This window comes from Polyergus mexicanus, unplaced genomic scaffold, assembly GCF_030449975.1.
Source record: "Polyergus mexicanus isolate NDT 795.1 unplaced genomic scaffold, iyPolMexi1.0 SCAF_21, whole genome shotgun sequence".
Lineage (NCBI taxonomy): Eukaryota > Metazoa > Arthropoda > Insecta > Hymenoptera > Formicidae > Polyergus > Polyergus mexicanus.
The window spans coordinates 2784058-2806839 of NW_027223341.1; the positions used below are offsets into that span (position 1 = coordinate 2784058).

The 22782-nt window shown below is 44.8% G+C and overlaps 3 protein-coding genes across 3 annotated transcripts; 1 reads left to right on the forward strand and 2 right to left on the reverse strand.

Moving 5' to 3' along the window:
* Nucleotides 1-4734: 4734 nt before the first annotated feature.
* On the forward strand, nucleotides 4735-6481 carry LOC138942171 (uncharacterized). The gene has a single exon (XM_070312220.1). It carries the CDS (start codon nucleotides 4742-4744, stop codon nucleotides 6479-6481), a length of 1740 nt encoding a protein of 579 aa, XP_070168321.1. The 5' UTR covers nucleotides 4735-4741.
* Nucleotides 6482-9199: 2718 nt separating this feature from the next.
* LOC138942172 (uncharacterized) lies at nucleotides 9200-12280 on the reverse strand. Its single transcript, XM_070312221.1, has one exon. It carries the CDS (start codon nucleotides 12278-12280, stop codon nucleotides 9200-9202), a length of 3081 nt encoding a protein of 1026 aa, XP_070168322.1.
* Nucleotides 12277-14436, reverse strand: LOC138942173 (uncharacterized). The gene has a single exon (XM_070312222.1). It carries the CDS (start codon nucleotides 14434-14436, stop codon nucleotides 12277-12279), a length of 2160 nt encoding a protein of 719 aa, XP_070168323.1.
* Nucleotides 14437-22782: the final 8346 nt, after the last annotated feature.

Here is a 22782-nt window from a genome sequence, read left to right on the forward strand (position 1 = left end):
GTTTCTGGAAAAGCATACTTAAATGTTATCAGTACTTTAGATGAAGAGGCAGAAGTACATGTCCCGACCTTGCGCTTAAAACCGTTCAGCGAATTATTAGATGACCATGATTCGAAGACCGAGGCTCTGAATAAGGAAAAAGAAGAAACCACTAACGGAACATTTATACATAATGAATACGATTATGAAAATAACATGGATATTGAAAATGGAAGTGAAAATGTGGATGAAGAAAAAATTATTATCGAAGAAATTAATTATGAAGACGAAGAAACAACTTTAAACAAAGAAGAAAATAAAAATAAGAATAAAATTAAAACCGAAGACGAGATAAAAATTAAAATTGGGAGGAAAAATACAAAAATAAACAACTCAAAAATCCTTGGAGAGGGAAATTACCAAACCTCTCTTGAAAATCCAATAAATCCAACCACTCCTGGAGGGAGAAGTTACCAACCCTCTCCTAAAAATTTGATTAATTTAAAAACCCTCGAAGAGAGAAATTATCAATCCTCTCAAGAAGGGAATAACTCTAGGATTTCGGAGGGAAATTTCCAAACCTTGTCAGAAAATCCTAGCTCCGTCGATCGCGAGGAGGAAAATTACCAAACCTCACTACGTATTTCGACACAACCTCATTCCAAAAAGGGGAGAAGTCCTATATCCTCCCTGGATCTCAAATTTCCTAAGGTTGAATTATTTAAAGAAGAAAGTGAAAATAAATTAAAACCCTCTCATGTTACTATAAAAGACCTCCCTGAAGAGGCTCTAAAATATAATTTAAAAATTAAAAACTCGAATCTACGAAATATTAAAAATAAAAATAAACCGTCTTCAAAAATCCTTATATCTTTGTTGAATAAATCTCAAGTAATTTTAGAAAAATTTATGCAAAAACGCAAAACAAGATATAAAAGAAAACAAGAACTTGGAAATTATAATTTGCATAATTGTCTAACAATTCCCGAGGAAAAAGGAAAGAATCGACCCGCCGAAATCATAGAATCATTGCGTCTAGAACATTTAAATGAAGCAGAGAGAAAAAGCATTATAAAATTAATAACGGACAGTCAAGATCGATTTCATATCCCTGGAGAAAAATTAACCGCAACTCACGTATTACAACATCGAATACCTACTACAGATGACCAACCAATAAACACTCGTCAGTATCGATTTCCGCAAATTCATAAAGAAGAAATAAACAAGCAGGTAGAAGAACTGTTACAAGGAGGAATCGTAAAACACTCACAATCGCCATATAACACGCCTATATGGATCGTGCCGAAGAAAGAAGATTCCAAGGGAAACAAACGATGGAGAATGGTATTAGATTTTCGCGCTTTAAATGACAAAACCATCGGAGACGCATATCCTTTACCGAATATCGTCGATATATTAGATCAATTAGGAGGAGCTAGATATTTTTCGGTATGCGACTTAGCATCAGGATTTCATCAAATAAAAATGAACCGCGAAGACGGTCATAAAACAGCTTTCACTACTCCTTTTGGACATTACGAATTTGACCGTATGCCGTTCGGTCTAAAAAACGCTCCGGCTACTTTCCAACGCCTAATGGACTTAGTGTTAACTGGGTTACAAGGCAAGGAATTATTTGTTTATATGGACGATATCGTTATCTACGCAACCTCGTTGGAAGAACACGAAAGAAAATACAACATTTTAATGGAACGTCTCCGAGAAGCTAATTTAAAACTACAACCAGACAAATGTGAATTTTTAAAAACAGAAGTAACTTACCTGGGACACGTAATCAGTAAAGACGGAGTAAAACCAGATCCGAAAAAATTAGAAGCAGTACAACGATTCCCAAGACCTAAAACACCTAAAAATATTAAACAATTTTTAGGACTTGCAGGATATTACAGACGCTTTATACCGAACTTTTCCAAATTTGCCAAACCATTAACAAATTTATTAAAAAACGACACCCGCTTCGAGTGGACCTCCGTGCAAGAAGAATCCTTCGAAATCTTAAAACAAAAACTATGCGAAGAACCAATACTACAATATCCAGATTTTTCTAAACCATTTATTCTAACTACTGATGCATCAGGAATAGCCGTTGGAGGGATATTATCACAAGGAAAGATAAATAAAGACCTACCGATAGCATACGCCTCACGAACCCTAACAGATAACGAATTAAAATACGATACTTACGAAAAGGAAGCGTTAGCCATTGTATATTGCGTTAAACATTTTCGACCATACTTATACGGAAGAAAATTCACTTTAGTTACAGATCATAAACCCTTGATGTGGTTTAAAAACGCACAAGATGCAAATATGCGAATACTTCGTTGGAGATTAAAATTAGCAGAATACGATTATGAGGTCGTATACAAAGCGGGAAAAACAAACGTAAACGCAGACGCATTGTCCAGAAATCCTGTAAATATCGAAGAAATAGATTGTAAAATTTTGAAAACCAAGAAACTTTTAAACCCAGATAGCCCTAAAGATGCAAGATTAATTGCCGAACTATTAGAAAAATCCGATAGTGAAGACGAAGAAGAAGATGACGATTTTCATTTATATCTTTCCGATAAGGAAGAAAACGAAGAAATAATACCTGAAAGCGATTTATTAAATAACAAGAACGATATTCTTCCATTTACACTAACAGAACTAAATGAACCAGATCATCTATCAATTACCGAAAAGGCTTTAATACATGATCCTCCTAAACAAAACAAAATTCAAACAAGAAGCCGAACTGCAAGACAAAATATTGAGCAAAATAAAATAACCGACGAATTGCATAACGACGGAGAGATTGAAGAGATTGAAGAAAGAAACGACCCGCCGGATAAAGATTCTAACAGTGAAAAAGAAGAAGAAGAAGAAGAAAACGAGGAAGATATTATCAACCAAAATTTAAAATCGAGAAAAAGAAATCCCGCATTTATTGAAAATAGAATAATTCCTGGTAACGTTATAGACTCTCGAGAATTATTATTTTTACGAAAAGATAACATGGTATATTTCGTCGACACTCAGGGAACACCTTTAGATTCAGGCTCACAAAAACTTTTCGAACGAAAAGAGCTTCCGAACCTAGGATTTCTTGTCTTAGGAAAAACTAAGGCTAAAAAACATAAAAATCATTATCATCTGGTTTTACCCATCAGCGAGGGACAGCGAGAAGGCCTTACGACTACCCTTAACCAAATTATTAAAATCTTAACAGACTTACGAAATATAACCGAAGACTTAAAATTAGAAACATTTAGTATCGCAAAAACCGAGTTCATTAATAATGTCCCATGGAATGACGTTAAATCACATATACAATCAATATTCGGTGACGCCCCTACTAAAGTTATTGTTTGCCACGGACTAATTAAATATCCACCAAAGGACTTACGTTCCGTTATAATCAGTGAAATGCATTGCTTACCAATGGGAGGACACCGGGGAGTCGCAAAAACTTATAACCGAATAAAACATAATTATTACTGGGAAAACTTAAAAGCAGATGTTCAACGGTATATACAACAATGTTTACAATGTCAATTGAAAAAACTAGTCCGAGTAAAAACAAAACAACCTATGATAATTACAGATACACCAGGATCTTCCTTTGATAAAGTAGCTATGGATATCGTAGGCCCTTTACCTAAAACCGAAAGAGGAAACGAATATATTCTGACATTACAAGATCAATTAACTAAATTTTGCATGGGAATACCATTACCGAATCAAACTTCCGAAACCATCGCAGAAGCTTTTGTAGACCGATTTATTTGCGTACTTGGAGCACCAAAAGCAATATTAACGGATCAAGGCAGAAATTTCCTTAGCGATCTAATAAAGAAAATTGCAAAATTGTTTAAAATTCGTAAATTTCGTACAACAGCCTTCCATCCTCAATCAAACGGATCCTTAGAAAGATCACATCACGCATTAGGCGAATATTTAAAACAATACGCAAATGAACAAAAACAATGGGATAGATGGATTAGCCTTGCTATGTTTAATTATAATACAAGCGTACATGAAGCAACAAAGCACACTCCATATGAGCTGGTTTTTGGAAAGATAGCACGCGTTCCATCGAACGAACTTCTACCTCCTGGGGATAAATTAGCAAATTACGACGAATATTTAATAAATCTTGTCACTCAGCTTCACGCAATTCAGGGAAACGCACGCGATAACGTAATTCAAGCCAAAGTTAGATCAAAAAATTATTATGATAGAAAAATCAACCCGCAAACCTTTAAACCGGGAGATCAAGTATTTTTATTAAAAGGTCCAAAACCAGGTAAATTCGGAGATCAATATATTGGGCCTTACGAAATTCTAGAAATCTTGAATAAAAACAACGTAAAAATTAGAATAAAAAAGAATAGCCGAATTGTACATCCTAACCGCTTACGAATTTCACATATCAAACCTACCAATAAGGAATAATTATCGAAGAAATAATTATGTAAACTTTCAGATGGATAACAACATTAAACGACTAATCGCGATACTAGTAGTATTAATCAAATTTTACCAAACTCTGGGAATAATAGGGTACGATTGCGGATCTCCTTCAGCGAATTTAACAACATTATCCTTACTAACTATCGAAGAGTGTGACATTCCACCACAAAACGTTAAACGTGAACAAGCATATATACAATTACTTCAAATTAATGAATTTGAATCCGTGAAAATAATACAGTGTAAAGTTGAAATAGACCGATTAATAAAAAGGTGCGGAATGTTCTTTCACACTATGGACGTATATAACGGAAAATATTCATACATAGAGGAAATATCCCGAGATATATGCAAACGAATGCACGATTATGGTACTTATCAAATGGGGCACACCTATATAACCGGCCTAAGATCAAATCAAACTACAACTCGTCCAATAACGCTCGCTGGAAGTGTGGACAACGACGGGGAATGTATCGGAGGAGCGTATTCCGATCCCTATGGAACATGGACAGACGTAATCGTACTCGCAAGCATAAGAATTACGCTGCAAGATTACGTAGCCGACGTAAAAATAAATACTAATCGAGTGCAACTCAGGTCCGGGGTAGCATGTAAATTTGGCTCCACACATTGTACAGATGTAGAGGGAGGAGATACTTACTGGGATCCCGTACCTACTGATACTTGCAAACTCCATAACTTCGGTGTACTATTTGAAGGATACGCATACAAAATAATAGATAACGACAAGGATCATCCTCAAACAGTTTATTCCTTAACCTCACAAGAGACAATATTTGCATTGACTAGCAAAGGAAAATACAATACATGTGGATATTCACTAATAACAACAGAGCATCCAAAATTAGTAATTTTTGAGACAGTACGCGGTACTACTATTTTCAAAAAACAATCAGGCATCTCAAATCTTGACATTTTTACTTACATGAATTCCAAATTCGTATATGTAGAAAGACACGTCCGCACGCAAATAAATGAACTATACAGAAATTTATTATTACATCAATGTAATTTAGAAAAACGAATGTTACATAATGCACTAGCCATAGCTACGCAAGCACCTGACATTTTCGCATACCATCTAATGAAAGGACCTGGATATATGGCTCTTTTGGCAGGAGAAGTAATTCACATAATCAAATGTGTACCAGTTGATGTAAAATTAGCAAGAACAAATGAATGTTACGACCAATTACCAGTAATCCGAGAGAATCGAACACATTTCCTAACGCCTCAAACTCATATATTACTACAACAAGGAACGCAAACTGCATGCAATCCATTTGCACCTGCCATGTACCTCTTAGGAGACTCATGGTACAAATTTATACCTAATCCGATAGATACCTTACCACCTACTATCATGAAACCGTTAACCAAGCCTACCTGGAAGTACATTAACCCAGGATCGCTCGCTACTAGTGGTATATATTCTGAAAAAGAATTAAAAGATCTGAGAGATCATATAATGTTTCCGGCCGAACGACCGTCAGTACTTAACACCGTAGCAAGAGGAGTAATGGGAAGACCCACTTCTCTACAGGGGGGCTCCATTTCCAATTTATTGGATGAAGCATCTATGGAAAAGATAGCCGCTTCCGCTTGGAAAAAATTCTGGAACAAGTTCCTGTTTTTCGGGAATATCAGTGCTGGATTACTCGGCATATATTTAATTGCAAGAGTTTCCAAGTTAATATTGGACACAGTTGTGCACGGTTATGCCTTACATACCGTGTACGGATGGTCCATATATTTGCTTGGAGCAATCTGGGACTCTCTTACAAATCTTTTATTACATCTGGGAAGACGGAGGCGACCCGAGAGGCCACAGCCGAGCCCACCATCACCACCACTACTGCCAAGCGCACCGCAAGAAAACAATAAAGCAATAAAACCCACCAAACAAGGAGATCATAACACCATAGAAATGAATGCGGTATATCCTCTACTACGACTGGAAGAAAACTCTACCTATACGTTAAAGATAAGAGATTAAAAAAAAAAAGGGAAAAAAAGGGGAAATCAAATTCTATTTTATTTTTGTTTATTAATAATAATAAGAATAGAATATAATAATAATAATAATAATAATAATAATAATAATAAAAAATTTTTATATGAAAAAAGAACGACGAAACGCCTTTTCCCTCTTCCTCTCCATCAACCTAAAGCAATGGGCCCCTCTTAAAAACTTTCCAATTATATCAACCTAGTCTTACCTATTTTTAGAGAATGGAAATCAAAAACATCAACACGCACGAGTTGACCCGCGGACGATTGGAAGTACGGATAACTCGCACAGAGTCTCCATTACTTTTCTGGGTCCAATTAAAAAACGGAGAGAAAGACCTAGTAGAGCTCATCGAAGAGCTCAACTTCCGGATGAACCGACGAAGTCGCTACCTCCACTGTTGGCCCGAAGACTTAAGGGAAGATGAACCGTGCGCCATCCAAATAAAAAATCTCTGGCAACGCGGTCTCATTATAGGAATAAACACAGCAACAGCCATGGTGAAAATATCTTTGAGAGACTGGGGCCTGGCAGTCTGGAAACCGATGAGCCAGGTATACTTCTTGGAAGACCGATTCAGAGAATTGCCATGGCAGAGCATCAAGTGCGGCTTGGCGCACACGGGTCCCGTAAACGGAGCCACGAAATGGCCCGAAAAAACGCGATTGATATGCAAGATTCTCGGAGATCGCCAAGAGGGGTGGATACGAATTATCCATCCTCTGGGTGAAAGAGAAGCCATGGTGAAACTGACGATCTATAATGAAAACACCGAAGGGGCCTACAACCTACGAGACTCGTTGATCCAGCTGGGACACGCGCGACTCATCGACGACGTCGCCACAAGTGTATTCCCCCACTTGTAAAAGTGAGAAGAAGCCTTTTACTTAACCGTTCCCTAACATAGACTAATCACAACAATATACATATAGAAAAAAAAAATATATATATATATATCCTATATATATATATATATATATATCCTATAGTATTAATAAGAATAATAGTAGTAAAACTTATTATATACACATACTATTGTAGTAATAGTGATAATAATAACAATAATTTACCTCTATAAGAATGTTCGCGAGCGGAGGAGGATCCCCGCGCCGCGAGAATGCGAATGCGAATACCGGCACAAGCCTCGAGAGAGGCACGCGATCGGGAACGTTGCGCGATATGAATCGCTATCGGATCGGAAGGGGATGCGAGAATGACGAAACACAAAGTATAACAGGCACTGACAGAATACTTTATTGCACAGACAGTTACATGAGGCGGCCGACGGGAATTGAAACTGACGGAACGCTGAGGCGCGAATCCGACGATTGACGGAAATCTTGACGAGCGACTTATGTTGTGACGTAATGTCCGGCTCGGTAACCGAGCGGTAACGCGAGAGCGGAAATCTTGTCGGGGCGCGGGATAGCCAGCGCGATCGCGTTTACGCACCTCAGACGCGAGTCTTCCCGTCGATCGTCACAATAATAATTGCGCTTAATGGAGAGCGACACAGAGTCCTGAAGATCGAAACGCGCCCTGAGCCGCGAGCGCGGGGCAGGGCCGACGATATAGAGTCAAGCGCGGCGGCGGTGCACTCGGCACGATTCAATCGCCCGCACTTTTTGTATTTGGTTTCCGCACTGGTGCAGGGCAAGCGGTTCGGAATATCGCTGCCGCTGGCGAGAGACGCGAAACTTGCGTTCGCGACACTGCTGATGCGATGTGTCGCGTGCGGCCTTCCAAGAGGAACTAAACTGTAGATGATCCCAAATAGGATCGGCAACTACGGACTAAATTATAAAAACTGACATTCCTTTCGGTCACTCTCGTAGAGCATGATCACGCACTTAGCCGGAGAGCGACAGGAAACATTCGAAACATACGCGAAAGAGAGCGAACGAAAACATACGAACGCGCTAGGCTCTCTCTCTCTCTCTCGTCCTTCCGCGATACCGCGACAAGTAAACACGCAGGAATTTCACGGCCGTTTGACATGAGAACTAAAGCGAACGAATAACGCGAAGCAAATATGTTCGATCTTGAACATACCGCCCGCCTTGGAACGTCGTTCCAATATTAGCTTCAAAATAGAAGACACGTTAATTAGGCGCGTGGTTAGATCCGCGAATCTAGGAGGACGAGAGCTTACATGAGGTGTCCCCGAAGGACAGCAACAGATACATTGGTTTGAAGAGCCGCCCGCCTTGACGAAATAACTTAGATTAAGACGCGGCGAAGTACTTGAAGAAAACGCCAAACGCAAAGAATAAACTTCGAATAACACTTGACGAACTAACGCTAAGAACGCCAACTAAAACTAGAAACGCGTGATAACGCAGAATTGAACGAATAGAAACTTAAACTAGAAACGCGAGAACGCGCGATTGTGACTGCTAATACAGCACAATAGAATCGCAAATACACGCAAATGAGAGCGCGAAAAGAAAGAGGCGGTGCACTGACATCGAAATATGACATGACCGCGAGTTATGAATTGAACTTAGCCTACGAGATTATCGCATAACTTAAGAGTAATCGCAACGAATAAACGCATAGAAAATGAAAGACGCAGAGCGAGAACGAAAGAAATCGCGAAGAACCTTAAGTTAAACTAACAGTACCTGCTTTACGACGCCGAGAGCGATCGCGAGCGCGGGTCCTTCGGGAGATGAGACTTAGAATTTACGCGAAAACCGGAGGTCAGACCTTGTCCGCCCGAAGATTTGAATCATCTGGTAAGTCTATCGGGAGCAGACATAATTTACCGATAGGGCGAACAAACTCCGACGACGCGGTTTTTACGGTGGCCACGCGCGGAAGGCCATCCGGACCAGGATGAACGCAGATGACGCGGCCGATCTCCCATTTACATGGAGGAAATAGAGGATTGCGAATGAGAACGATTTTGCCAATGGACAGCGGAGGGTGCGGCTTGCGCCATTTATTTCGCTGCTGTAGAGTATTTATGTAGTCTGCGGACCACAATTTCCAAAAGCGCTCCGCGAGTTGCCGAACGGTTTGCCACCGCGAGAGTCGATTTTCCTTCAATTCCAGAACCGACGGCTCCGGAGGGACCGTTATCGAGGCTCCAATCAAAAAGTGACCGGGGGTCAGAAATTGAAAGTCGTCGAATTCGTCAGACAGCGGCGCGATTGGACGGGAATTTAAGCATGCCTCGACTTGGCATAAGAGCGTAGTAAGCTCCTCGAAAGAAAGAGTGTGATCCCCGACCACGCGATGGAGATGATATTTGACACTCTTTACTCCGGCCTCCCACAGTCCTCCGAAATGAGGAGCGGAGGGCGGAATAAAGTGCCAGCTTATGTTATCACCTGCGGTGATGTTGAGCAGCTGGGGATCCCGAAGCGTCTTGCGATATGCTTTAGAAAGCTCGCGATCTGCGCCGACAAACGTCGTACCGTTGTCCGAGTAGATGGCCTGGGGAAGTCCGCGGCGAGCGCTAAAGCGATTGAGAGCTTGTATAAACGCGGCGGTAGAATAGTCCCCGACCAGTTCTAGGTGTATGGCGCGAGTAGCGAGACAAATGAAAAGCGCGACATACGATTTGTGGGACTTAATTCCGCGACCGGCAGCCGAACGAACTTTGATAGGCCCAGCGTAATCTACCCCGCAATGAGCAAAGCTCCTAGGCGGAGGGGACACCCGCACGGCCGGAAGATTGCCCATTAATTGCTGCGGAACCGCAGCGCGTTCGCGGACACACGGCACGCACGCATGAATAATAGACTTGACTAGCGTCCTTGCGCGAAGGATCCAGTATTCCTTCCGGAGAACACTGAGTGTCAGCTGAGTCCCGCCGTGTAGCGAACGGAGGTGCGCATGTGACGCGATGAGCCGAACGAGGGGGTGGCTGGTCAAAACAATGGGATGACGCGAGTCGTACGGAAGCGGAGCGCAATGAAGGCGTCCGCCCACTCTCAATAACCCGTCGCGATCAAGAAACGGCGTCAGAGGTGCGAGCGAGCTTTTGATAGATACTGGGTTTCCTGAGCGCAGCGTGCGGAGTTCCGCCGGGAATGACTCGAATTGAATTTGCTTGAGCCAATAAACTTTTGCTTTGGAGAATTCAGCGGCCGAAAGTGCGCTGCCCCCAGGAAACTGAGTAGAATTGAGCGAAAGGCGCCGACAGTAATGAATGAAGCGAAATAAGTGAGCCGTCACACGAATCAATTTGGGCCACGACGAGAAACGGGATGCGAGGTCCCACGGAACCGGCGGAGTAGCGGCGTGACAGACGCGAAGTTTCTCCTCTCCGGAAGAATCGTCACTGAGAGGCTCCGGCGCCGCGGGCCAGTCATCTGAGGGCAGTCTCAACCATGGGGGGCCGTCCCACCATAGATGATGATTTAAGAGTTCGGCGCTGGAAAGGCCCCGCGAGGCACAATCAGCAGAATTCGTCGCCGTGGGCACATGACGCCACACCACATATGGTGATGTAGTCTGAATGTTCGCAACGCGATTTGCGACGAAGGTTTTCCATCGCGATGGATGAGACCGAAGCCACGCGAGGACGATGGTCGAGTCGGTCCATCCGAAGCAGGGAGCAGAATGCAAATTGAGCGCGTCGCGAATGAACGTGATTAACCGGGAAAGAAGGAGCGCGGCGGAAAGCTCCAAGCGCGGCACGGTCATAGGCGAAATCGGAGCGACTTTAGATTTGCCCGCGATTAATGAGACGAAAACTCGACCGTCGGAATTCGTCACGCGCATATAAACGGCGGCGGCATATGCATGGGTGGAGGCATCCGCAAAGCCGTGCAATTCCGCCGAATCGGAGAGAGAATTCATCCACCGCGGGAGCACTATACGATTGAGATTTGGAAGCGTAGAATAAAGAATTTGCCATCTCGCCATGATCGCATCCGGGATCACCTCGTCCCAGCCGATCTTTGCGCGCCACAACTGTTGCATAACGAGTTTCGCCGCGACGGTCGCGGGAGTGACCCATCCGAGCGGGTCGTACAATCGAGCGATCACCGACAGAATTGACCGTTTAGTATTTGGAGTTGTAGGCTCCGTTGACACTTTGAATTGAAATGCATCGTTCGCGGGATTCCAAATGATACCGAGCACTTTGACACTCTCACCTTCAGAGAGATCTTTATGACAGGCTAAACCGTGATCCGAAGGATCGATATCCGCCAGTAAGACCGATGAGTTGCTGGCCCATTTACGAAGCTCAAATTGACCGCAGCGAAGTAAAGCAATGAGTTGATCACGCTTAACGCGTAGCGCCTCGATCTGATTGTCACCGAAAATGACATCGTCGACGTAAATCTGCGTTTTGAGAATGGAGGCAGCAAGAGGAAATCGATTACCCTCGTCGTCGCCCAAACATTTGAGCACGCGTAAAGCGAGAAACGGAGCGCACGCCATGCCGTAAGTGACTGTAAGGAGTTGAAAATCGCACGGGGCGTTACCTTGAGCCGGCTGCCACTTGATTCGCTGAAAATTTACATCGCGAGAATCTAATAAAATTTGGCGGTACATTTTGGCAATGTCCGCTATATAAACATACCGAAATTGCCGCCAGTTGACGATAATTGATCGCAAATCAGTTTGTAGCTTCGGGCCAACGAGTAGGTGATCATTTAGACTAGACCCGTTGGAGGTAATGTACGATGCATTGAAAACAACGCGCAACCTCGTGGTTGCACTGTCCGCGCGAGTCACTGGATGATGCGGAATATAAACGGAGTGTGACGAAAAGGTGTCATCCGCGACACGACGCATGTGTCCGAGCGTCTCGTATTCGGTCATGAACGCGAGATAGTGTGGTAAAGATCGGGCTGAGACTTGAAGCGGCGGAGAAGGCATTGTAGAAGACGCTCAGCGGAGCGTTTTGAGTCGCCTATAGCTAAAGGCGGCGGAGATTTGAACGGCAAGCGGACAATATATCGCCCGCTTGCGTCGCGTGAGTGAGTCTCCACAAAGTGAGCTTCACATTGCTCGTCTTGAGGAGAGTAGATGCGCGACGAGGGGAGCTCCTCGATCTCCCAAAACTTTTGTATATCCTCCGAGAGGGACATTAATGATGTGCAATGATGCACTGAAACCGTGTGAGAGGAGCGCGTCGCCGAATCCGGAACGGGACCGGAAATAACCCAACCAAAGATCGTCTGTTGAGCGACGGGATATCCGGACTGTCCTTTTCGAACCCCCTCGAGGATTGCCTCGCAACACAGATCGGCGCCGATGAGCAAATCGATTGATTCGGTGCTGGTCGGATCGGGATCGGCCCACGCTAAGTTGTAGAGATGAGAGAGCGCGGATTTATCGACGACACGATGAGGAGCATAAGCCGTAAGCGAAGGAAGTATGAGAGCGGTGGCGGATAAATACGCCGAGGAAGGAATGAGAGGAGAAATTTTAATGTAAGCGGCTTGCCGAGCCGTGCCGGCAGCGCATCCGCCGACGCCCGAGATAGACGTAGGCATGCGAATGCGTTGTAAACGAAGAGTCTGAGCGAGGGCTTCAGAAATGAAGGTGGCTTCCGAGCCTTGATCCAACATAGCTCGGACCACCACTGAATGGCCTGAGGCCGACGCGACGTGAACACGCGCGGTAGCGAGAAGGACCCGCGGTCGCGAGGGCAGAACCGCGGATGCCGAAAGCGAATTGACTGCCGGGACCGTAGCCGACGGCACTTGAGACGGAACCGGCGGCGGAGTGTCTTGCGCAGGAGACACGGAAATTCCTGGCTCAGAATCCGATCCAGTGTGCAGCATCGAGTGATGCCGTTTGTTGCACGACCGACAAGAAAATCGGCTTTTGCATTCTTGGACGGAATGCAGAGAACTTAGACAATTGAAACACCGTTTGAGGGACTTCACGGTCTCGCGGCGCTGGATCGGAGTCTGAGCGATAAACTTCGAACATTTATTTACAAGATGCTTAGATCTACACAGCGGGCATGTTATCGGCGAGGACGCGGACGCAGTTGAGGCGGAAACGCGTTGATGGCCGACGGCCTTTTGATCATTTCCGGATTTCGAATGCACTTGAGGAGTGCATTCGTCAAGAGCTCGAATTCTGTTTCTCACAAATGCGCACAGAGCTTCATACGTTGGCGGAGTGTCGGAGTCAGTCGCTCTTATGGTCCACGCTTTTCTCGTCGCGGAATCAAGCCGATGCACGGCGAGGTGGACGAGAAAGTCGTCCCATAACTCACTCGGCGTGCGTTTAAGCTGCTTCATGGAAGCGACGGAAATATTAATTTTATCAATTAACGATTGAAGATCCGAGGCCGACTCTTTATTTGACACCGGCAATCCGAGCAACGTATTGAAGTGATGCGCCAAAAGCCGGCGCGGATTTTCAAATCGCCGACTAAGCGCGTCCCATGCACTTGAGAAGTTATCCGCGATAACCGGAATATTGCTTATCGCGTCGAGAGCGCGACCTTTCAACGACGAAGAAAGATAGTGCATACGCGCGAAGTCCGTCAGCGATTTGTTTTTTACGATGAGAGTGAGAAAGCGATCGCGGAAATTCTCCCAGTCTGAGTATGTGCCATCGAACGGTGGAAGTTTAATGGGAGGTAAATAAGAAAGATTTAACGCGGACGCATCCGTAAGCCCGACAACACTCGCATTAAGAGATTGATTTTCACTTACGATTGGCTCGAGTTCCTCGAGCCAATTCGTCATGTAGTCTCTCGTCTGTTGATAGATGTCTTCCACAGCATCGCGGACGTTGTCCTTGAAGTAGCTCACAGTAGGGCGAGTCGCTAGAGGAACGGCCTTGAGTAGTTGAGCGTGCCCATCCTGGAACAGCATCCAGCTTTCTTGGAGGTGGGCGAGTCTGCTCCGAATCGTGGGAGCAGTCACGTTCGACTTTCCTATCTTCTTGAAGTTTGAGAGCGAACGCTCGATCGAGTGCTGCACACTGCCTTGCTTTTGCAGGAGATCCTGCATGATTGCCGAAGTAACTTGCGATTTTTGTCACTAAACTCCCGTGATCCGACACGTCCCGGCGATCCGGCTCGAAGGACCAGCAATATGTTCGCGAGCGGAGGAGGATCCCCGCGCCGCGAGAATGCGAATGCGAATACCGGCACAAGCCTCGAGAGAGGCACGCGATCGGGAACGTTGCGCGATATGAATCGCTATCGGATCGGAAGGGGATGCGAGAATGACGAAACACAAAGTATAACAGGCACTGACAGAATACTTTATTGCACAGACAGTTACATGAGGCGGCCGACGGGAATTGAAACTGACGGAACGCTGAGGCGCGAATCCGACGATTGACGGAAATCTTGACGAGCGACTTATGTTGTGACGTAATGTCCGGCTCGGTAACCGAGCGGTAACGCGAGAGCGGAAATCTTGTCGGGGCGCGGGATAGCCAGCGCGATCGCGTTTACGCACCTCAGACGCGAGTCTTCCCGTCGATCGTCACAATAATAATTGCGCTTAATGGAGAGCGACACAGAGTCCTGAAGATCGAAACGCGCCCTGAGCCGCGAGCGCGGGGCAGGGCCGACGATATAGAGTCAAGCGCGGCGGCGGTGCACTCGGCACGATTCAATCGCCCGCACTTTTTGTATTTGGTTTCCGCACTGGTGCAGGGCAAGCGGTTCGGAATATCGCTGCCGCTGGCGAAAGACGCGAAACTTGCGTTCGCGACACTGCTGATGCGATGTGTCGCGTGCGGCCTTCCAAGAGGAACTAAACTGTAGATGATCCCAAATAGGATCGGCAACTACGGACTAAATTATAAAAACTGACATTCCTTTCGGTCACTCTCGTAGAGCATGATCACGCACTTAGCCGGAGAGCGACAGGAAACATTCGAAACATACGCGAAAGAGAGCGAACGAAAACATACGAACGCGCTAGGCTCTCTCTCTCTCTCTCGTCCTTCCGCGATACCGCGACAAGTAAACACGCAGGAATTTCACGGCCGTTTGACATGAGAACTAAAGCGAACGAATAACGCGAAGCAAATATGTTCGATCTTGAACAAAGAAAAAAATATATCTCAATAAACTCAAAAAAAAAAAAAAAAAAATATATATATATATATACCATTATATATATATAGTATAGCATTACCGTATTTTATTAATTAACTAACAAAACCAAAACTATCTTTTCTAACACTATAGAACAGCGTTACTTGACCGATAGTTACAAAAAGGTGATGTCAACTGATATCAGCAAGCTACAGAGAGAGATATATATATATACATGTAAAACATGTCAGAAAAAATCTATTCCAGCGTTTGTCAATTGACAAGTCATCATTGCATATCTATCAGCAAATCTACTTTTAACTCAGATCCAGGCAAATGAAGCTTGGACATTCTATTATGGGATTCAACATGGAATCCTAGTCAATGGCTAATTGCTCGTAATAAACGAGAATCCAAGCCAAATATCAAAAACCTTCCCGACAAGCAGAACATATGCTGTTCAGATGACTCCAACAACACAAGAGGGAAGAAGAAAAAAAAGGGAATATCCTATCTCTCTCACAGGGCAATAAAACCCTCCAGCCGAAGACCCAACCTTATCAATAATGGTCAGGTAAACATTATGACATATGTAGTTTTTCTCTATCTCTTACGCCATATATGGGCACATATAAGAAAAGATAGTTTTGTATAAGAATTATATATATATAAAAAAATAATAATAATAATAATAATAATAGTTAATTGAAAAAGTAAAAGAAGGACGAAGGAAAGAAGGAAGGGGTTTTGGTGGTCGCCTTCTCTTTCCTCCTTCTTAATAAACCAACCAGCATGCCCGAAATCATATATAATTAGGATACTTTAGTTAATTGCGAAAGGAAGGAATCTGTTTAATCTTTGCAAATGTCGGGCTCCTCCCCAACATTTGTCTAAGGCCGGGGGTGTTACGTCCTGGCGACTCCACGATTCCTTCCTACCGCAATGTTGCGGCAACGATAATCGATCGATGATAAAAATAAGTCGTTCAGTAAATAGAGCATCTTGCGCCACGTATTTCTTTAAACATTTAGTCACTTATCAATATCAATATCTATGAGGAACCGTGGGAAAGACGCGAGAGACCGGTGACGAAACCGCGCCAGTCGCCTAAAAATAAATAAAAATCAGTAGATATCCTCGAAATAGAATTTTCCAACGGAAGAATAAATTGATATCAAAAAGATAATAAAATTCCCTCTAAGAAAATATCTGACAAACGTAACTAAATCAATAATGATGAAACTCATGTGACGACATATCCAGTAACGATATTAAGACCCTTTCTAATCAGATCACGTGCGCAAGGGAAATCTAATGCTCAACTGATATCGAGATCACCAATCGACGATCACCACGAGTAAAAATTCGAAAAGTAGGAGAAACACCCCGCCTAACGAGGGCACTGGCATAATTTTTAATTCGTTAGAGACTTGGAAGATTCCCACTCTTAGAAATTAGAATACACCCCTAAAAAAGAGATATAAAAAGAGGACCCAAAGGGCCACACACAGTCTTACTTAGCACCTGCTTACCACTTCATTTACTTAACACTTGTTTTATTCTGTGCGTGCGTCTTCAGTTAACATAAGTCTCATTAAGTGCCGTGGCACCGCGAAAACTACAAAAAAAATTATACCAGTGCACTCATCGCCTGGCTAATCTGGAACCCGGCAATCCGGCACATTAAGAGACTCCACACCTTCACCTACGAATCAAAAAGTAAGTCACATTCGTCCAATTTAATTTACGCTATTAACCCTCGTGAGATATAACGCATTACGTATATTATATTAACGCTGGTTTTCATAGTGAAAACCAGATCCGGCAGTCCAAGCCAAACAGTCATTCGCAGGAGTCGGAGGACTCGAACGTCGGTAAAATGCCGATTCTGCGCTACTCGCAATAACAGTTCAACAACAATATCTGTTAGACCCACTCTTCCCCTCTCGTCTAACTACCCCTCCCCCAGCTACTCCCCAATCTACTTCCCCGAAGTCACCGAACTTCCGCTTTCCCCTCGTTCATTCTCCTCTCTATCTACTGTCCTCCTTAACAATTCACCCCCAACTTCCCCGCACCTTTCAGAGTCGGAATTCGACCAAGCGATAGAAGAGTTTTGCAACGAATTGCCCGACCTGGAAGCCGACTCATCTTACCAAGATTAACCAAACCTAAAAATTCCCCCTTCTCTCTTTCTCCCTCCTTCATACCGCATCCTCTTTCTCACTCTCACACATACACATACATGTTTTAATTTTTTTTTTATTATTAAACCTACATTGTATTAACCAGTCAGAACCTAAAATTTAACGGTAGAGACTTTCCCTCGTCATTCTGACTGATGCCCTCCGTACCATTGTAACACCCGCGGAGCGATAAGCTCAACCACACACAATCACTCACACTCACACGATAATGTAAGCACTTCCTACATATATATATTATATCATGTATTCTAACTTTTGTTTTTATAATGAATAAAATTATATTTTTTTTTCATTAATTAAACATTTCTTAACCCCTCTCTCGATCCCAGTACGAAGATCGCACTAGGTCCCATCCCGCGTAAAAGGGATTAAATTCCCTGACCGAAAAGGGACCACCGAACGAACGTCTGAATAAGCAGCGTAATAGCGATCCGAACGGTCGTTTACCTGCTTTGCGGACCTATCAGTTCGTTCGACCCGATTCCGAACGCCACGAGACGTTTAACTTCGGGAAAATAAAAGATAGTTGTTGCGCCCTTCCGTCGACTCATCCTTCCTCGAGTCTGGACGTAACATTAGTTTCAACTGAAAGATCCATTTTATAAAATTCAAATCGGTGAAACGTGCGAATTTTGGTATACTTTTAAATACAAGGTTAATTTTTCCTTGCGTGTTACTCATTCGAATGTCACTTTTGTATTGGCTGTATAAAAGTAGATATACACAATTCTCTCTTCCTGACCCCGGTTCACGACATTTAAACCTTTCCTCTATCCAATCCAACAGTCAAAATTGAAACTAAATTGAAACTTTATTTTTCGACTTTTGGCCAGCTTTTCGGGGTTTGGGACCACTGTGCGATCTACCGACAATGCTTTTTGGCTTTTTGTGATAGAAACATAGACATAGTATATCTAGACCAAATATTAAGGAGTGGGGATCGTCAAGTATTAGACAGAGATAGCATACTTTGTATCACCATTCTATCTTCATCTTTTCCATCCCTTCTAGTTTTCTCTTTCCAAGTTAGACAAAGACAGACTCTTTCTATTTTTTGACGCGTTCTGAATAAAAATGTAGAGGGAAATGTAGAGACGCGCAGTCTATACAGGGTATCTCTAAAGTCTGACCTCACCCTTGAATCTTGGAAACGGCTTTAAATATGGAAAAATGTTTCAGACAAAAGTTGTATGGCTTTAAGGGGGATAAGGTGGTGTCATTAATTTGACCTTGAATAGTTGCGTGAAGATCACGTGAAGGTCACAAAAATAATTGTTTTTAAAAAAAGTATATAATTATTTACAATGTATTTTTTAAACAATTATTTGTTTTTTTCTTTACACTAATTGATTTGTCTCATTATTCTGTACATAAAAATATTACGGTAAGATTATCAAAAACTAAGTATTTTACAAGATATTTTAATTTTTATATCAAAATTTGTCAGATTAAAACATAAAATAACTCAAAAAGTATTTAATGAAAAAATAATTTATGGCCCTTAATGTGGTTCCAACGGCCTGATCGCCTTATCCTTAGAAGGACGGGGTGTCGGCACATTCTGCGTCTTATCCTTAGAAAGACTAGCACGCTAGTGTAGTCTAAAGGCTACGTATAAAGGTGGAGTTAGCGCGACGCGGGTGGTTATCCTAAAGGAGCTAATTAATTCTACAAGTACGGGGCTCGGCCACGGTATATGTACAAAACGGTCTTACAAGCTATCAGGTCGCGGTATCGGTACGGAGCGGTCTTACAATTTAGTCTGGACGCGATATGCGCGGAACGGTCTTACTGTCTAACTGGACGCGATATTTACAACGGTCTTACGGTCTAATCTGGTCGGGTCGCGACATGCGCGGAACAGTCTTACGGTCTAATCTGAACGCGATATTTACAGAACGGTCTTACGGTCTAGTCTGGTTTGATCGTGATATACGCAGAACGGTCTTACGGTCTAATCTGGATGCGGTGTACGCGAAACGGTCTTACTTTCTAAGAATGCGCCGTCCCAGTAACCGGGTAGCCCGGCATAACCACGGGTAGCCCGTGACCTGGTGTAACACGAGAGGTAGTTTTGCATCTGGACTTAATGAGAGGATTCAGGATCGGGAACTGGTAACGCTACGCTTGTCGGACCGCCTTATATACTGGCGGTCGGCCTCCCACTCACGCGAGTCGGCGCGTAGTGGGGTGGCTCCACGGAGGAGCCGCGACACGGGTGTGGGAGCTTAGGGGCGTCATAGGCGCCGAGCCTCAGGAAATGCGAGCGGCTGGTCGGCTCGCGAAGCCGCTAGTAACGGTGTCGTTACACCACCCCTCTTTTTAAATCTAGACGCGGGGAGGTCTCATTGGCGAGTCTGGTGGGAGGGCGTGGGATGGCGTTGTCCTCCGGTGGTGTTGGCTTAACTCTCCGGCTCAGGATGTTCGTCGTCGGTGCTCGGGGCCGGTTTCAAATCTTGCACGTGAACGTGCCGATGCCACTTCTCTTTGGCGTCGCGAAGGTCGACAGGACGACGGTGACAGGATCTTCCGGACTTCCAGGGGTCTGATGTACCTGGGGGCCAACTTGGCGTTAAACGCGTCGCTCTTGCTGGGAAGTGGTCAATCGCGTTTCCAGACTTGCTCGCCTATTCGTGGACGCCAGTCGCGCCGGCGCAGGTTATAATGGTGTTCCTGCCTTTGGAACGCGCGAGCTATGGATTCGGACCACCTCAAAGGCCTCCTCGAGTCGCTTCCGGTTTATGTCCGGACTTGGAGCGGGGGCCGGCGATCTCTGATCCTCCGAGTGAGATTGCGCCTCGCGCCCATGGAGAATGTACGCTGGGGTGTATTCCGTGGCCTCATATCTTGCTGTATTGATTGCGAATTGTAGCGCGGCGATCTGTTCGTCCCAGTTTTTATGACGTTTCCCCACATATAGGACGATCATAGTTTTAACCATGCGGTTGGCTCGTTTTACCGGGTTGCACTGGAATGCATATGGTATACGGGTGATTTCTGGTGTCCTATACCAAAGGCGGCGAGGAGGGTTTTGAACCGTTGGGACGTGAATTGAGTCCCGTTATCGGATATGAATATTGTCCGACACTCGTGGCGATAGATGAGATGGTGGATCACGGCGCAAGCTAAGGTTTCGGTGGTGGCTCGGCGTAATGGAACCATCTCGATCCACTTGCTGAATCGGTCCTGCATCGTTAAGAGCCAGATGTGGACCTCGGTAGTGGCTCAACCAAATCGACGGCCGCTTGTTGCCAGGGCGTGGTGTAGACGGTTGCGCACAGAGTTCCGGCCAGTCGTTGCTGCGAAGCCTTGTGCGCTATACACGTCGGGCATTTCCTAATGTAGCGAGTGATGTCCCTAAACATGCCGGGCCAGTAGTAAAGCGACGCAACGCGAGCGATGGTTTTCACGGTACCCAGCTGCCCTGCTGCCAGATCGTCGTGCATTCGGCCGAGCAAGGAGGATGTTGCTCGGTTGGGACGCATTGCCTCCATTGGTCTTCGGACGGTGTTTCCCCAAAGTCTAGGTCAGGATATGCCGATAGAGTTGGCCATCTCGAATGTCGGGCAAGTCGGCAGGCCTTGCTTTTATGTCTGCGAGCATGCGGCGGTACCAGCGGCACGTTGGTTGCCGCGTGACGACGTTGTACTTGGGTGTACGAGACAGGGCATCGGCTATTCGGTTAAGGGCGCCTCAGCGGTATTGGATATCAAAATCGTGTTGTTGGAGTTTGAATATCCATCTCTCTAAAGAGCCGGTAGGTTCTTTGATCCACTGGAGTCAGCGGAGGGCCTGATGGTCGGTCAGGACCGTGAAAAGATACCTCTCCAGGTACTCGCGCATCCGCCGAATGCCCCAGACGACTGCCAGGCACTCTAATTCGGTAGCGCTGTAATTACGCTCCGCGGCGTTGAGGGTTCGGCTGGCATAAGCGATAACCCACTCTCCCTCGTCAAGGTGCTGAGTTAGTACGGCCCCCAGACCGTTTGCTCGGTTTGGCGGATGAATGGCCTCAAAAAGTCCGGACAGGCCAGGGCCGACGTGGTGGTCAGGGCTTTCTTCAGCCTTCGAAAACCGGCTTCTTTGTAGTCCGTCCACGTCCATTTGACTTTTTTATGGGTCAACCTGATGAAAGGCGCGGCTCTATCGGCAAGGGTCGAAAAGTCGGCAATGAGGCCACCCCAGAAATTGGCGTACCTTCTTTACGGTGGTCGGTGCTGGCCAATTCGAAATGGTGCTCACTTTTTCGTAGTCTGTGCGGATACCCTGGCGGTCTATAACGTGCTCGAGGTAACGGAGGCTCGTCCGGCAAAAATGACATTTGTCCGGATTGAGGCGGAGCCGTGCTTGGCGTAGGCGGTGAAACACCTCGGATAGGTGCCGTAGGTGATCCTCGAACGTATGGCTAGAGATAATAATATCGTCGAGGTACACCAAGATAGCAGTTCGAGCTCCGGCCCGAGTATCGCGTCGAACAGCCGTTGGAAGGTAGCGGGTACCGAGTGCAGGCCAAAGGACATCACTCTGAATTGCATCAAGCCTCGGCCAGGCACGGTAAATGCGATTGCAGGCCGGCTGAACGGAGTGAGCGGCACTTGCCAATACCTGCTTTTGAGGTCAAGCGTGGACAGATATTTGGTTCCATGCAGCTTGTCGAGCGTGGCCGTAATATGTGGCAGCGGGTATACGTTTTTTTCGGATGCCGCGTTCAGCTTCCGGTAGTCTATGCAGAAGCTGTAGGCACCGTCCTTCTTTTTGACCAGAACGATAAGAGAACTCCAGGCGCTGATTAGGGTTCGATAACACCCTCTTGTTCCATTGTTCGAAATGCCATTTTATATATATAATTTCTGATGTTATCAAGCGATGTGGTAACGTCGCGACGCTAAGTATTAGGGGGACCGGAAAGTAATGTCGTTTTTTTACATTAAATTCAAACAGATAAATTTTTAACAAGTTTTTATTTTTAATTAATGATGTAATCACCCTCGTTATCAACAAACTTTTGCCATCCATCTAGTGTGCAAATTTTCAATGCCGGATCGATAAAAATCAATTGGTTTTTGAGCAAAATATCTGGAATTGGCATTTTGGAC

Coding starts and splice junctions, on each gene's coding strand:
- LOC138942171 (XM_070312220.1), top strand. CDS start 4,742: ATGTTCTTTCACACTATGGACGTATATAACGGAAAATATTCATACATA.
- LOC138942172 (XM_070312221.1), bottom strand. CDS start 12,280: ATGACCGAATACGAGACGCTCGGACACATGCGTCGTGTCGCGGATGAC.
- LOC138942173 (XM_070312222.1), bottom strand. CDS start 14,436: ATGCAGGATCTCCTGCAAAAGCAAGGCAGTGTGCAGCACTCGATCGAG.